At 50.4% G+C, this 15,628-nt stretch overlaps 1 protein-coding gene across 7 annotated transcripts in view; it reads left to right on the forward strand.

Moving 5' to 3' along the window:
- Positions 1 to 15,628, forward strand: part of ARHGEF10 (Rho guanine nucleotide exchange factor 10) — a 156,376-nt gene that overhangs the window by 75,164 nt on the left and 65,584 nt on the right. For 5 of the 7 annotated variants that reach the window (XM_078347017.1, XM_035269816.3, XM_035269817.3 and 2 more), the window contains 4 exons: positions 3,546 to 3,638; positions 9,347 to 9,517; positions 11,603 to 11,748; positions 15,095 to 15,270. In XM_078347017.1, the coding sequence (XP_078203143.1) occupies positions 3,546 to 3,638; positions 9,347 to 9,517; positions 11,603 to 11,748; positions 15,095 to 15,270 (586 nt within the window). The remainder of the gene's footprint in view (positions 1 to 3,545; positions 3,639 to 9,346; positions 9,518 to 11,602; positions 11,749 to 15,094; positions 15,271 to 15,628) is intronic. The other 2 variants (XM_078347018.1, XM_078347020.1) reach the window with 1 other exon arrangement.

Consider the following 15,628-nt stretch of genomic DNA (forward strand, 5'->3'; position numbering starts at 1 on the left):
GGTGTGCGCGAGCGTTATTTAATCAGCAGGTAGGCGGGGCTTTCCCTGTCACGAACTGCATGTCCGAGGCTGTGTTCTGATGGTTGGCTGCACAGTGAACCAGACTGAAACCCCTTCAAAGCTGTCCGGGAGCTGAGTCTCCTTTGTGGAGCCCCTCATTTGCATGATAAAACCCGGGGACAAAGCGTGTCCTTGTTTCTTGGACTGTTTCTTGGAAACTGCTGCTACCTGGAGTGAGTGAACACAGGGCAAGTGTTCTCACCCCAACAGGGCAAGTGTTCTCACCCCAACAGGGCAAGTGTTCTCACCCCAACAGGGCGTGTGTTCTCACCCCAACAGGGCAAGTGTTCTCACCCCAACAGGGCGTGTGTTCTCACCCCAACAGGGCAAGTGTTCTCACCCCAACAGGGCGTGTGTTCTCACCCCAACAGGGCAAGTGTTCTCACCCCAACAGGGCGTGTGTTCTCACCCCAACAGGGCAAGTGTTCTCACCCCAACAGGGCGTGTGTTCTCACCCCAACAGGGCAAGTGTTCTCACCCCAACAGGGCAAGTGTTCTCACCCCAACAGGGCAAGTGTTCTCACCCCAACAGGGCAAGTGTTCTCACCCCAACAGGGCGTGTGTTCTCACCCCAACAGGGCAAGTGTTCTCACCCCAACAGGGCAAGTGTTCTCACCCCAACAGGGCAAGTGTTCTCACCCCAACAGGGCAAGTGTTCTCACCCCAACAGGGCAAGTGTTCTCACCCCAACAGGGCGTGTGTTCTCACCCCAACAGGGCAAGTGTTCTCACCCCAACAGGGCGTGTGTTCTCACCCCAACAGGGCAAGTGTTCTCACCCCAACAGGGCAAGTGTTCTCACCCCAACAGGGCAAGTGTTCTCACCCCAACAGGGCGTGTGTTCTCACCCCAACAGGGCAAGTGTTCTCACCCCAACAGGGCAAGTGTTCTCACCCCAACAGGGCAAGTGTTCTCACCCCAACAGGGCAAGTGTTCTCACCCCAACAGGGCAAGTGTTCTCACCCCAACAGGGCAAGTGTTCTCACCCCAACAGGGCAAGTGTTCTCACCCCAACAGGGCAAGTGTTCTCACCCCAACAGGGCGTGTGTTCTCACCCCAACAGGGCAAGTGTTCTCACCCCAACAGGGCGTGTGTTCTCACCCCAACAGGGCAAGTGTTCTCACCCCAACAGGGCAAGTGTTCTCACCCCAACAGGGCAAGTGTTCTCACCCCAACAGGGCGTGTGTTCTCACCCCAACAGGGCAAGTGTTCTCACCCCAACAGGGCGTGTGTTCTCACCCCAACAGGGCGTGTGTTCTCACCCCAACAGGGCGTGTGTTCTCACCCCAACAGGGCGTGTGTTCTCACCCCAACAGGGCAAGTGTTCTCACCCCAACAGGGCAAGTGTTCTCACCCCAACAGGGCAAGTGTTCTCACCCCAACAGGGCAAGTGTTCTCACCCCAACAGGGCAAGTGTTCTCACCCCAACAGGGCAAGTGTTCTCACCCCAACAGGGCGTGTGTTCTCACCCCAACAGGGCAAGTGTTCTCACCCCAACAGGGCGTGTGTTCTCACCCCAACAGGGCAAGTGTTCTCACCCCAACAGGGCAAGTGTTCTCACCCCAACAGGGCAAGTGTTCTCACCCCAACAGGGCAAGTGTTCTCACCCCAACAGGGCGTGTGTTCTCACCCCAACAGGGCGTGTGTTCTCACCCCAACAGGGCGTGTGTTCTCACCCCAACAGGGCGTGTGTTCTCACCCCAACAGGGCGTGTGTTCTCACCCCAACAGGGCAAGTGTTCTCACCCCAACAGGGCAAGTGTTCTCACCCCAACAGGGCAAGTGTTCTCACCCCAACAGGGCGTGTGTTCTCACCCCAACAGGGCAAGTGTTCTCACCCCAACAGGGCAAGTGTTCTCACCCCAACAGGGCAAGTGTTCTCACCCCAACAGGGCAAGTGTTCTCACCCCAACAGGGCGTGTGTTCTCACCCCAACAGGGCAAGTGTTCTCACCCCAACAGGGCAAGTGTTCTCACCCCAACAGGGCAAGTGTTCTCACCCCAACAGGGCAAGTGTTCTCACCCCAACAGGGCAAGTGTTCTCACCCCAACAGGGCGTGTGTTCTCACCCCAACAGGGCGTGTGTTCTCACCCCAACAGGGCAAGTGTTCTCACCCCAACAGGGCGTGTGTTCTCACCCCAACAGGGCGTGTGTTCTCACCCCAACAGGGCAAGTGTTCTCACCCCAACAGGGCAAGTGTTCTCACCCCAACAGGGCGTGTGTTCTCACCCCAACAGGGCGTGTGTTCTCACCCCAACAGGGCGTGTGTTCTCACCCCAACAGGGCGTGTGTTCTCACCCCAACAGGGCGTGTGTTCTCACCCCAACAGGGCAAGTGTTCTCACCCCAACAGGGCGTGTGTTCTCACCCCAACAGGGCGTGTGTTCTCACCCCAACAGGGCAAGTGTTCTCACCCCAACAGGGCGTGTGTTCTCACCCCAACAGGGCAAGTGTTCTCACCCCAACAGGGCAAGTGTTCTCACCCCAACAGGGCAAGTGTTCTCACCCCAACAGGGCAAGTGTTCTCACCCCAACAGGGCAAGTGTTCTCACCCCAACAGGGCAAGTGTTCTCACCCCAACAGGGCAAGTGTTCTCACCCCAACAAAGTTTTGTTGAAGCTGGAGTATTTTCCCTCTGCCTTATTCAGCTCTGTGGCTCCTGCCCCTGCCAGAGCACAGTCTGTGGCCCACTAGGGTTTGCTAAGGGATTGGGTCACATTTTCCACAAGGTTTGCTAAGGGATCAGGTTACAGTTCCCACTCTGGAGAGTTGTGGGCTCTGTCTTTTGGCTAGGGAAGCATTTCTTTCTCTTGGGGAAAGAAAACACGGGCTCAAGCTCCCTCCCTCTGGGGATTTTGCTGTAGTCCCACTAAGGGTATCAGCCATGGCTGTGACCGCAGTGCCCATTCCTCAACTCACCGGCTGCCACATGGCCTTGGGAGATAGACTCACTCACCCCATTTCATAGCTCCAGGACCCGAGCCCCAAAGAGCTGGGTGCCCTGTGAGCTGACAGACTGGGGCACAGCTAGATCTGTGCTGTCTGCCCCCTACACTTCGTGGCCTCTCAGCAGAGGGAAGTGGAGACCGCCCCCAGGTCAGCATGGCCCAACAGCCCCAGGTAGCACATGGTCCCAGTGCACATCCCCAACACACTCAGAAGAGGAACCCTCAGCCTCCAGGACGTCCCTCTGCCCAGGGCACCACAAAAGGTTGCCAGCCTTTTCTGAGGGCCCACTGTGGCCAGAACACAGACACCCAGGATCACCCCTGGAATCAGCCCAGTCCCTGGCCCAGAGAACTCATTCCGGGGCTGAGGCCGAGGTGTGAGGCCCCGGGACCTGCAGCAAGAGCAGAAGCCCCCATTTGGCCGAGTTTCTTCTTGTAGCTGAAGACAAGGTGCAGGCTTTCAATTTACCCAAGTGTTCAGCATGGTGGGGAGGAGGCAGCCCCAGGGGCGGGGAGGTGATCCTGGCACCTTTCCCCACAGCAGGAACAGGAGGCCAGCCCTGACCGAACCACGCTCTACAGCCTGATGATGAAGCCCATCCAGAGGTTCCCGCAGTTCATCCTCCTGCTCCAGGTAAGTGCTTCACCATTCATTTGAAAATGGTGTCTGGGGCCGGGCGCGGTGGCTCACGCCTGTAATCCCAGCACTTTGGGAAGCCGAGGCAGGCGGATCATGAGGTCAAGAGATCGAGACCATCCTGGCCAACGTGGTGAAACCCTGTCTCTACTAAAAATACAAAAATTAGCCGGGCGTGGTGGTACACGCCTGTAGTGCCAGCTACTCGGGAGGCTGAGGCAGGAGAATTGCTTGAACCCGGGAGGCAGAGGCTGCAGTGAGCCGAGATCATGCCACTGCACTCCAGCCTGGCACCTGGCAACTGAGCTGAGTGAGACTCTGTCTCAAAAAAAAAAAGAAAGAACGAAAATGGTGTCTGTTCCTCCACTTCAGAGTGGCTGCCCCTCAGGCTTCCCTATCTCCTCTCCAGGCAGTTACAGGGGTTGGGGCAGAGGCAGATGGGAAATTTGTGGAGAGTCAAAGTGGGGGAGGAGGGGCAGCTGCAGGCCCAGTGCCCACAGGCCAGCGTTGGGGGACAGAGTGGATGGGCTGCGGGAAGGGGGCCTGCGGGCCCTGGCTTGCCACATGTACTGTCTCATGGGGAACTAGCACTGGGGGGCCACAGGTCACAGCTCCCTTCTCCAGTGTGCCTGTATCTGGTCTAGAATCACATGAAAAATGACTCTCCCTTCTGTGCCCAGAGGGGACGAATGGGCTTGGAAAGCTAAGAATAGATTTAAACAAAACATACCTGTCATTGACTTAACAGCAGATCACCCGAGGACAGGGAGAGGCGTCCATGGTAAAGACATTTTCCACTGGACCCTCGAAGGATTCTCGATTAGATACCTCGGGGCTGTGAACCATAAGCCGGTTTGGAATGCTGATATGACGTGGGTCATGTCTGATGTGGTGTGGAGTTGCCGGTTCATTGTCCAACCTTCCTACATACCCTGGAGCCCAGGTGACTCTGTAGGCTGCGAGCTCAGCACATATTTTATTTAAATGAATGCCATTGCCTCCAGGGAGGCTATTTCAAAGGAGAGCCCATGCTGGCCTCTGCCTGTGCTGATTTTTCAGTGATAACTCAGCTTGCTTTTCTAATTAAATCAGAGGACTTTGCTTCGCCTGCCTGCTTATTAGAGTTGATTGAAGATAAACGGGTGGAATCATCGCCAGAAATGGACTGGCACCTGGGAAATAGTGTGAAGTCCCCATCCACCGAGATTTTTATTTTTGACCAACCGAATCTGTGACACAGGCTTTTTAAATAAAAGTATGAAAAAGGGCACACTTGAATGGGTCTTTCCGTGGTTAGGTTTATGGGTCATATGAATTTTATCCTCTCACTTATATTTTTAACAATATACAGTTTACCTGTATTAGAGCATTAATAACCAAAGCTGTTTTTTTCCTAAAATCAAAATATTCAAGTGTGTTTTATTTCTTCAGCTGACAACTATTTACTGAGTTCTAATACGTGTGAGACGCTGTTAGCTTCCGACAAGCAGCCACAGATGTGAGGAATGAGCTTCCTCACAGTGAGGGAGGCTGATGCTTGGGAGGACGGTGGGTCGGCTGCCTGTTAGACGTCAGTTATTCAGCCACAGCTGGGAGGTTGTCACCAGTCTGTGAAGGGACCAAATGCAAGGCTGCAGTGGCCTCCTAACCCATGCGAGGTGAATCTGCCTGCAAGCCCTGTGTTTAAACCACACACCCTGAATTTAGCCAGGGAGTGCTGGAGTCACTCCCGGTCGCCAGAGGCGACAGCAAGCACTGACTGTGTTGTGAGGTCACACATGTTGTTGGCTTTCTATGATGTATCAGAATACTTTTTTAAACGTTTAAATTTATTAAATTTGGATATACCTTTCAAATGAGCTTGTTAGGTTTTGGCTAAACGTAAGTAAATAACTACAAACCTTTTGCCTGGGTGTTTTCCAGTATACGTTCTTTTAGACAGAGGGTGTGGGCAGGGCTGTTGGAAAGGGAACAGGAGAGGGAGCTGCAGGGAAAAGCCTCCACCACCATCCTGCGGAGCTGTGAACAGCTTGTTTCCATCTGCCTTCAGCCCCCCTTGGGGAGGTCATTCTCCTTTTTTATGCATTACAAGCTGAGGTTTAGGGAAGCTGGTGACACAGCCTGATAGGAGCGCTGGGATTCTAACACGGTTGTCCACACCCCGGAAGGATGCCGGCTGGGACTTCGGCGAGAGCAGCGGAGGGAACACCGCAGAAATGCACAATTAGGCAGGCACGGCCCACCCGTTACCCGCTGCGCAGTTTACAAATCCGTTCTTGAGGAATTTTATGCAGTCTCTTCTTTTTGAAACACATACTTCTAAACACGTGAGTTCTCTGAGGAAGAACATTCTTACACTCCAAATTCCAGGTATATAATGAACTCTAGAACTTGGGTGTAAAAAAGACTCGTATTTAAAAAGATTGAACGTGCTCTTCTGGATGGTCAGCGAGAGTGACCCAGGTCAGTTGCGCACAGCCGTTCCCTTCCCGCTCCGTCCTTGATTGAGAGACCCCCTTAGAATTTCTCACACAGGGTCATTGCCCTGAAGCAGCAAATGGGCTTCTTCTTGATCTGAGGAAGCGAATGGCAGGTCCTAGATATGCCGAGCACTTTTCCCTCAGGGACATTTTTTTGCTCACATTCAATGAAAGGCTGGTGTATCCTAGAGTGTCCTTGGAGGGGAGTAGGGTGGGTCCCTTTGGAAGAAGGTACTTTGGAAGAAGCTCAGTTGGAGTTGGAGACAAGGCGGGGTCTGCGTCTGGAATAATTACTTGGATGTGCCTGAGGGGCCCTCCCTCAAGTGTGGGTGCTCAGGGTACCTGGGATTGGGTGAGGTGACGGACTACGGAAGAGTCAGCAGGTGCAAGCACACACCCTCCCTCCTGCCTTCTGCTGTGGTCCATGTGCTGGGCACGGGTGGATGGAGAGACAGTGTGGAGGGGCCTGGACACCCTCTGTCCCTTTCCTCCCAGTCACTCTCCTGGTCTCTGCCCTCTGGTCCTACCTGCTTTTTTCCTGCTTAGGGGTCCCAGACCTTCTAAGACGGGCTCTGTGAAGCCGCAGCTGTCCCTGGCTCAGGCAGTGAAGCCGGGCTCTCCCTGGCTTTGTTGGGGCTGTCAGTTTCTCCCATGGATCCAGAAACATCCATTGGCCCTGTGACATTTGTCTTACTTTATCCCAGCTACGTTTTTCTCTCTGTTGTTGTGCAAAGATAAGTAACAGTTTCTGGTAACAACAGCAGCGAGAAACTTAACTTTTCTCTTTCCGTGGGTGGCCTCCTGGAGGCTGCTGGTCTGGTGGATGCCCCCAGCTGTGCTCAGCGGACCCGTGTCATGCTGGACTTCACCCTGTGTCAGCTGCTCTCATCATTGCATGCCAAGTCCCCAGTGTGTGCCCTCGTGGAGGCTGCCAGCTCATTGAACATCACCAGCTGTGCTTAGTGGCCCCATGGCATGCTGGGCTCCACTGTGTGCCGGCCGCTCTCACCATGGCGTGCTGTGCCACCACCAGCGTGTGGTTTTGGTGCAGAACTAGTGTTAAGATTGTTCTTTTTTGTCTTGATAGAATTTGTTGCGACTCACAGGAAAACAAATGTATAGAATAGTTTATACTCACTACAAACGGAACGTTTGATCATTTATGCAGCTTTCTTTCTAGATTAAAAAAAAAAATCTTAAAAAGATACGCACACTGTTGAATTCCGTGACTGCTAATATTCCCATAAATGCGTAAAAGTTGGTGGGCAAGATTCAGAAGCACATTTTATTTTTTTTTACTCTGAGTTCTGGGGTACGTGTTCAGAACAAGCAGGTCTGTTACCTAGGTATACTTGTGCCATGGTGGTTTGCTGCACCTACCAACCCATCGTCTAGGTCTTAAGCCCAGCATGATTTAGGTATTTGTCTTAATGCCCTCCCTCCCTCCCTCCTACCTCCTGACCACCCCAGTGTGTGATCTTCCCCTTCCTGTGCCATGGTGGTTTGCTGCACCTACCAACCCATCGTCTAGGTCTTAAGCCCAGCATGAATTAGGTATTTGTCTTAATGCCCTCCCTCCCCACCTCCTACCTCCTGACCACCCCAGTGTGTGATCTTCCCCTTCCTGTGCCATGGTGGTTTGCTGCACCTACCAACCCATCGTCTAGGTCTTAAGCCCAGCATGAATTAGGTATTTGTCTTAATGCCCTCCCTCCCCACCTCCTACCTCCTGACCACCCCAGTGTGTGATCTTCCCCTTCCTGTGCCATGGTGGTTTGCTGCACCTACCAACCCATCGTCTAGGTCTTAAGCCCAGCATGATTTAGGTATTTGTCTTAATGCCCTCCCTCCCCACCTCCTACCTCCTGACCACCCCAGTGTGTGATCTTCCCCTTCCTGTGCCATGGTGGTTTGCTGCACCTACCAACCCATCGTCTAGGTCTTAAGCCCAGCATGAATTAGGTATTTGTCTTAATGCCCTCCCTCCCCCCTCCGCTACCTCCTGACCACCCCAGTGTGTGATCTTCCCCTTCCTGTGCCATGGTGGTTTGCTGCACCTACCAACCCATCGTCTAGGTCTTAAGCCCAGCATGAATTAGGTATTTGTCTTAATGCCCTCCCTCCCCTCCTCCTACCTCCTGACCACCCCAGTGTGTGATCTTCCCCTTCCTGTGTCCATGTGTTCTCACTGTGGAACCACATTTAATTCTGAGAAAGAGTGTTTCAAGTTCATGTTGCCCCTTTAGCAAACGTCAGCATGTCCAATGTGAACGCAAGCTGGGAAACAAAAGGCCCTGCATAAAATCAAGGTGACAAAAGTGTCCTTTAAAGTTTATCTGGTGATTGGCAGCAGTGTGTCATTTTTCGGTGACCTGTTGACTTGTGCCGTGTCTGCTCCCTTCGACTTCCTCCTTATCTGAAACCGGAACGAGGAGAAGGGAGGTAGCTCAGCTTCCTTTTTTTACAGGCTACTTTTCAAGAGAAATTTTAGGTTCCCAGCAAAATTGAGTGGGAAGTACAGAGATTTCCCATCTACCCCTCCCCCAACACACACAGCCTCCCCTGCCCCCACGTCCTCGCCAGGGTGCATTTGTAACAATCAGGAGCCTGTGTGGCCACGTGGCCACAGTCACAGGAGGGTGTGCCCCTTTACTGTGCATTCGGTGGGACAAACGTTTAGTGATGTGGCCTCACTATTGTAGTGTTGTGCTGTGTCTTTGCTGCCCTAAAATCAGGTTCCTTTGTCAGTGTGAGAGAGACTCGATCCTGCTTTGTGAGTTGACACCAGGGGCGCAGTGCTCAGCAGCACGGAACTCCTGCGCATTGGAAATTGGGAGACTGGTCTTTTGAAGAAAGGAGCTGGGCCCATCTACACATGGGTTCATCTGTCTGACTCAGCTTGAGAAGGACAGTCTGTCAGCACCGCGAGCATCGTTCCAAGGGCACAGCATTTCTGAGATTGTGGCATCTGCATATTTAGCATGTCCTTTATTGTACAGTGCTGTTTTTTTTTTAATTTTGTTTTTGCAAAGGAAGCTGTTCAGATGTTCAGCCAAGTCGTGACTCACTCAGCTCGTCATCCCTTCCCAAGAACTGACTTTATTTTTCCCCAGGATGACGGATGCCACGGCCTCCTTTCCAGTTGCCAGCCGGTGGGTGTCACGACTGTCGTTGCGTTGGAAGTGTGCACTTGGTAACTGCCCACCTCTCCCCTGTTGCCCGCAGGACATGCTGAAGAACACCTCCAAAGGCCATCCCGACAGGCTGCCGCTGCAGATGGCCTTGACAGAGCTCGAAACACTAGCAGAGAAATTAAATGAAAGAAAAAGAGATGCCGATCAGCGCTGTGAAATGAAGCAGATCGCAAAAGCCATCAATGAGAGATACCTGAACAAGGTCGACAGGCTTTTCCAGCTCTGCGGCAACATTATGTTCGCTCTGTACTAACGAGCCCTCGTTATCCAGCAGTACTAATCTTTGGGGTGGTCTGGAGTCATTCTTGGCCCAGAATTCCTAAGTGGGGTGGGTGGAGTCGCATCAACATGGAAATTGTGTGTAAAACCTTCACAACCTGTCTGCGCTTTTTTAGGAAAGAAATTCATGCTTTCCTTAGACCCTCAAATGGATCCAGGACCCCCCAAGAGGTTAAGAGCAACTCTTTGAGCTTAATTTTGCTTTCAAAATTTTGTATTTAATTTCAGATAGTAATAGTTAGAGCTGAAGGTCTTTACAGGCTGGCCGGAGTGGCTCACACCTGTAACCCCAGGACTTTGGGAGGCCGAGGTGGGAAGGTTGCTGGAGCCCAGGAGTTTGAGACCAGCCTGGGTGTGATAGTAAGACCCTATATCTTAAAAAAAAAAAAGAAAAAAGTTAGATGGGCGCAGTGGTGTGTACCTATAGTCTCAGCTACTTGGGAGGCCGAGGCCTGAGAATTGCTTGAGTTGGGGAGGTTCGGACTGTGGTGAGCTGTTACTGAACTGCTGCACGCCAGCCTGGGTGACAGAGCAAGACCCTGTCTCAAAAAAAAAAAAAAAAATACAAACACTTTTTGTCTTCACCTGTGCGTGGGCTAAGCTGTATGTACCATGAAAAGAGATGCAGGACACAGAGGGCAGCAGTTCATTTGCGAGGCTTCGTTCGGCTTTATGCTCACGTAACTCGTTGCCTGCCACAGCACTCTGATTTTATGTGGGCTTTCCCATGTGCGTTTAAGGCCCGGGCTCACAGGGAGATGGTAATTTGTATGAACTGTGTTAAGTTGTCATATGTGATACTCATTGTTGCTGAAATCATTTTTTGTTTTGTCATTAGGAGTAGTTTCCGCTGTTACAATAACATTCGGTAATTTAACTGCGAACTTTATGGTAATACATGTTAAGCCACGTTTTCCCTAATTCTTCAAATGATTTATGTAGGAACATTTATAAGCCGCAAGTCGCATTCAGTCATGTTCTTGACGTGGTTGATGTTATTTGAAATCGTGCTCCCTGTAGCACTCGAACCAAATACACGTGGGGCACAGGCAAGCGCAGAGGCCCAGGAGGAGCGATGATGTAGCACACCGAGTGTCATGCCACGCCTCATCCTTCCCGAGTGCTTGGCAAGGACAGTCAGGGAGGCGGGCGTCTGCAGTGGCTCGAAGCTGAGCCGCAGCGTAGATTTAGAATAAAAAGGCCACCAGGGCTGAGGACTCTGTTTTCTTGTGGGCTGAATTGTCACAGAAATATTAGCTGGGTGCAGTGACTCGCGCAGGTAATCCCAGCCCTTTGGGAGGCCGAGGTGGGTGGATCACTTGAGGTCAGGAGTTCCAGACCAGCCTGACCACATAGTGAAACCCCGTCTCTACTAAAAATACAAAAGGAAACAAATTAGCCTGGTGTGGTCCAAACAGAATAGCTTGGACCTGTGGTCCCGAGAGGCTGAGGCAGGAGAATCACTTGAACCCAGGAGGTCCTGGGAGGTTGCAGTGAGCTGAGATCATGCCACTACACTCCAGCCTGGGTGACAGAGTGAGACTCTGTGTCAAAAGAAAGAAACAAAAAAAGAAGTAGTATGACCTTCTGCATCACTTCCATCACCTCATGCCGGTTTGACTCACACAAAGCGTCTTTCTGAAGAACCGATGGTTTTGTTTGGCTTAGTGAAGTAAAATGTGGCCTACCTTAAGAAGTTAAGATGGTCGTTTAATTATGTTTGCTTAATTAGGTTTACTTGGGGAAAAGTAAAATGACAAAATCATTCCTTCCATTCCTCACTGTTCTGGTTAATGTAAGTGTTGTAAATCACAGAAGGGCCGACTGCGGTGGAAGTGTGGAAGGAAGGAGGTCAGTGCTCAGTGCAGCCACGGTGAACGTAGGAACGGTGTCTGTAGAGCGTTCAGTTTGGAAAAGTCACCCTCAGACTCACACACAAGTTTTCGTCATCTTTTTCTTTTTTGGGTAAACTCATCTGTGGCCCCTGCGTTGTGCTTTGAATGCTCAGCTTCTCAGCAGTGGAAACCGATACCTCATTCGGTCGGATGATATGATAGAAACGGTTTACAACGACAGAGGAGAGATTGTTAAAACCAAAGAGCGCCGACTCTTCATGTTGAATGATGTGTTGATGTGTGCCACAGTCAGCTCACGGTAAGAGAGCCTTCAGTTCTCCAGAGCAGTCTTACCGTCATATGTTACATTTGTCTGGGGACACGTGAATGACTGTTAATTCTGTCACTCAGACTGAACTGGGTTTTGTGCAAAAGCTTAGTCCTGTGACTAAGGGAACCCTTACAATAAGCAAGCTTACTTTAAAATAGACTCAGTGTAAGTCACCAAGTCACTGCTAGTAGAAGTTAGATACGTATAGGCTTAGTTACTTTTTAAACAGGGCTGATGCTGAAACTAGAAACAAAGTCGAATTTCTTCCTAACCCTCCTAAATCATTCCAGAGTTCTTTTTCTTATGGCTTAAATTCTCTCTTTACCTGCTTCTCTATAAATGTGATTTTGGTAAATGTTTAAATATAATAAAGTTGGGTATATTCATTTTATTGTAAACCAAGAAAATCAGTAGCACTTTCTCCGTTCTTTTCCCTCATAATAGTTTCACAGACTCGTTCTCCAACACACAGAATATTGTAGTTAGATGAGGATACACAAGAAGCTAAAGCATCCTCAAATATAGGTAGATGATAAGAGAGTTGATATAAAATTAACTATAACCTCCTGGTACCGCAGAAAATAATGCAAGTGAATGTGGTGCCAATTTGTTATGTCGCGCAAGAGTCAAGTGTTGGATTTTCCAGAGTTTGGAGAGTCGGTTGCTAAAGCATTTGGTAGCTTGAAGTCACACCGGAGTATTTACACCATGGAATTTGGCCAACAGGATGTGTTGGGAGCCCGACCTCCCAGCGAGAGCTGGTTTTAAACATTTGCCAGCACACCACTAAATATGACTTATTTTTCATGCTCGTCACCCCCATTTTCCAGCTGCCAGATGTATCTGCCGCCCTCCTCACCTGGCCTTAATGGCCCAGGCAGCCAGGATGTGCAGGTCAGTAGGCGAGAGCTCACTTGGACTCCTGAGCATGATCTCCAACTCCACCTTCTCTGAAATCTGAAAACTACCCATTCTGTCTATGCCTCCGACTCCTCATCCATAACGATAGGGTTGATCATGAAAATAATGGTGCCAGTGGCATGCTGCCACAGGGCTCTCAGGGGTCAGGCGAGGAGCTTCAGGTTCATTAAGCTGCTGCAGGGCGCTGGGCGCACAGCACTGCCCAGGAGTAGCAGGTTTTCACTGTTGCTTCTCTTCATCCTCACTTACTTTGTGGCAGCTACAAAATAAGCCCAAAAACTACACAAGTCTTTAATGACACGCCTTATAAGAGAAACAACCCTGTTCATTTGACTCATACCCATGGCTCAGCCTTCATTGTTGATGCCTGGTGACAGCCGCAGGCCAACTGCGTTCCGTGTGCAGAAGTGAAGCCCATTGCACCCTGCGTTGGAGAGGAGCTGATGGAGAGAGGCCATGGGAGGTCATGGCCAGAGAACTCCAGGCGTGGGCTGCTTGAGAGAGTGCTCAGAATTTCGAGGACGCAGAGTAAGCTGTCTCTACCCGTTTCTCCAGTGTTATGAGGTGCTTCCCGCTGGGTGGAGACTAATGGCATTTATCACTTCACAGGATGACTTCCAAGTTTAATTGTCCCAGAAACCCCCTCTCCGAGTAACACCTGGAAAGTTAGTTTTCAGTGAAGCGGCCTCAGGCCTGGCTGAATGCACCCAGCTCTCACCTGCACATTGGCCAACGCAGTGTGTCAAGTTGGGGAAATTAATGCTTGTCCCACCTGCCCTGGGAGACAAGATCTCAGAAGCGAAATGACCTTGTAAAAGCCCTGAGTGAATATAATGGTCCTTGTTTAGTCTTTTCCAAATTTCTAATCAGTGTTTCTCTAACGCTGACTGTGCTCTGCAACCCCCCGGGCTGCTTCTGGAAAATGCCGGGACACACTTGGTTCTGGTGCAGTTTTAGGTAGGTTTAAAATTCTCATGCTGACAGAAGTGGTGTACTTTAAAGATGAATAAAAATGGATACTTTAGAAGTAACTCAACTGTGCTTACCCCTGGAGGATTCCTCGAAATAATGCCCCTGCCTTTCCCACGGATGCCAGGGCTTGAATTTTTTCGCAAAGTGCGTTACTGAGTGACAATTTATTTCCCATGGACGATTGTGAGATTGTCAATTTATTGCAAAGTGCGTTACTGAGTGACAATTCATTTCCCATGGGCGTGTTGTCAGTGTGAGATCGTCAGTGTGAGACTTTCAGTGATAATGGCCAAAGGTGATGAAATAAGGACTTATTTTGGTTCAAATAGCCCCCAAGGACCCTTTGATCAGCCCTGTGGAAATTAAGCTTCTAAACCTCCTCTGTAGGGATGGAGATTTTTACGTTCATAGAGGAGGAATCGAAATGTTGGTAAGAATTCATGGGCATTTGTTTTTTTCTGAGTTGGAGGCACAGTCTAATTCACAGAACACAGCCCCTCTCTCCTCTTACTGTGTCTGAATTGTTCTTCCTCCTTCCCTTTCTGTATGCACTGGACATTGTCCTGGAGGGTAGAATGCTCTGGTGTCAGAGGGAACTAGAGAACCTGGGCACAGACCGGCTCTCAGCAAGTCAGGTGCTCTGTCTAATGCGTCACACCCAGCATTTCAGTTATTCTTACCCATGTTTTGATTTTTAACAGCAATATCTTGGAGAAAAGCAAAGCGTGATTATCACCAAGTGACAATAATGGTCGATTCTGGAGGGCGGGTGGCCTGGGGCTGCAGGGATGCTGTGATGTCACAGCCTTGACCTTGGTAGCAGCTACACAGATGTAGATGCAGACTGTTTCCACTAGACTATACATATGTGTTTTGTGTTTCTTTGCATATGTGTTCTGTTTATGATAAAAGAAAAAATAATCTATATGTCAGGGTTTTTTTCTGTTTAATTTCTTTATACTTGATTCGTATTTTAGTCATGGAGTATAGTGATATGATATGATTTGATTATACTAAAATGGTTACAGTGTAACCATAAAAGAATAAAGAAGGAATTTGAGAGTTAACTCTTATGAAGCCACCAGAGAATATCTCTATCCACATAGGATACTTTTCCTGGTAATCGAGCACCTTTGCTCAGAGTCCTCAGTGAGTGCTGAGCTGCTTCCTTTTAAGCTTTTACGGAAAACCTCGGAGTTTGCCAGGGGAGATCCGTCCCTGTGTGGCCGTCCCTGCACCCTCTCCCATCCACTTAGATGCCTCATTATGGCAATGAGTGGGGATTGTAAGAAAGTCGGAAGCACAATTATAATGTTGAGAAAGCCTGAAGAGCTGCAACTCAGCAATGGAAATGTTTCCGACTTGAATATCTGAGGGATGAACATTACTGTAACGTGGTCATGTAATTATTTATAAAGCAAGGATCTTCTGGTCCTTTCAGCCCCTCGCATGACAGCCGTGTGATGAGCAGCCAGAGGTATTTGCTGAAGTGGAGCGTTCCACTGGGACACGTGGATGCCATTGAGTACGGCAGCAGCCCTGGCGCGAGTGAGCACAGCAGGCACCTCGCCGTGCACCCGCCTGAGAGCCTGGCCGTGGTTGCTAACGCGAAACCAAGTAAGTGACACTTCTCTCGCGTTCGTGCCAGCCGTGGAGCCAGCGTAAGCACTGACATCTGCAGGCCTAGGGCTTACAGCGGTCAATCTGTAGGGGTGATCTGATCTTCAGAATCTTCTGCCGTCTGGCTAACGTGGCCCAGTTGGCTGCTAGTCTCTGACTTGTCCCACGTGCGGTTGGGGCTTCTTCGGGTCCTGGTCATGCACCTGGCTGGTCAGGAGTGGATTCTGTCTTCTGGGTCCACTGAGCTCAGTTTTGCGTTTCCTGTTAACCAGATGGGGACGTCAGTGCTTGTCTGTTCAGCCGTGGAGCCTGAGGCAGTGGTGACTCCAGCTCGGCTCTGCGCTCATCTGATTGC

This window comes from Callithrix jacchus, chromosome 13 (assembly GCF_049354715.1).
Source record: "Callithrix jacchus isolate 240 chromosome 13, calJac240_pri, whole genome shotgun sequence".
In the NCBI taxonomy this organism is placed as follows: Eukaryota; Metazoa; Chordata; class Mammalia; order Primates; family Cebidae; genus Callithrix; species Callithrix jacchus.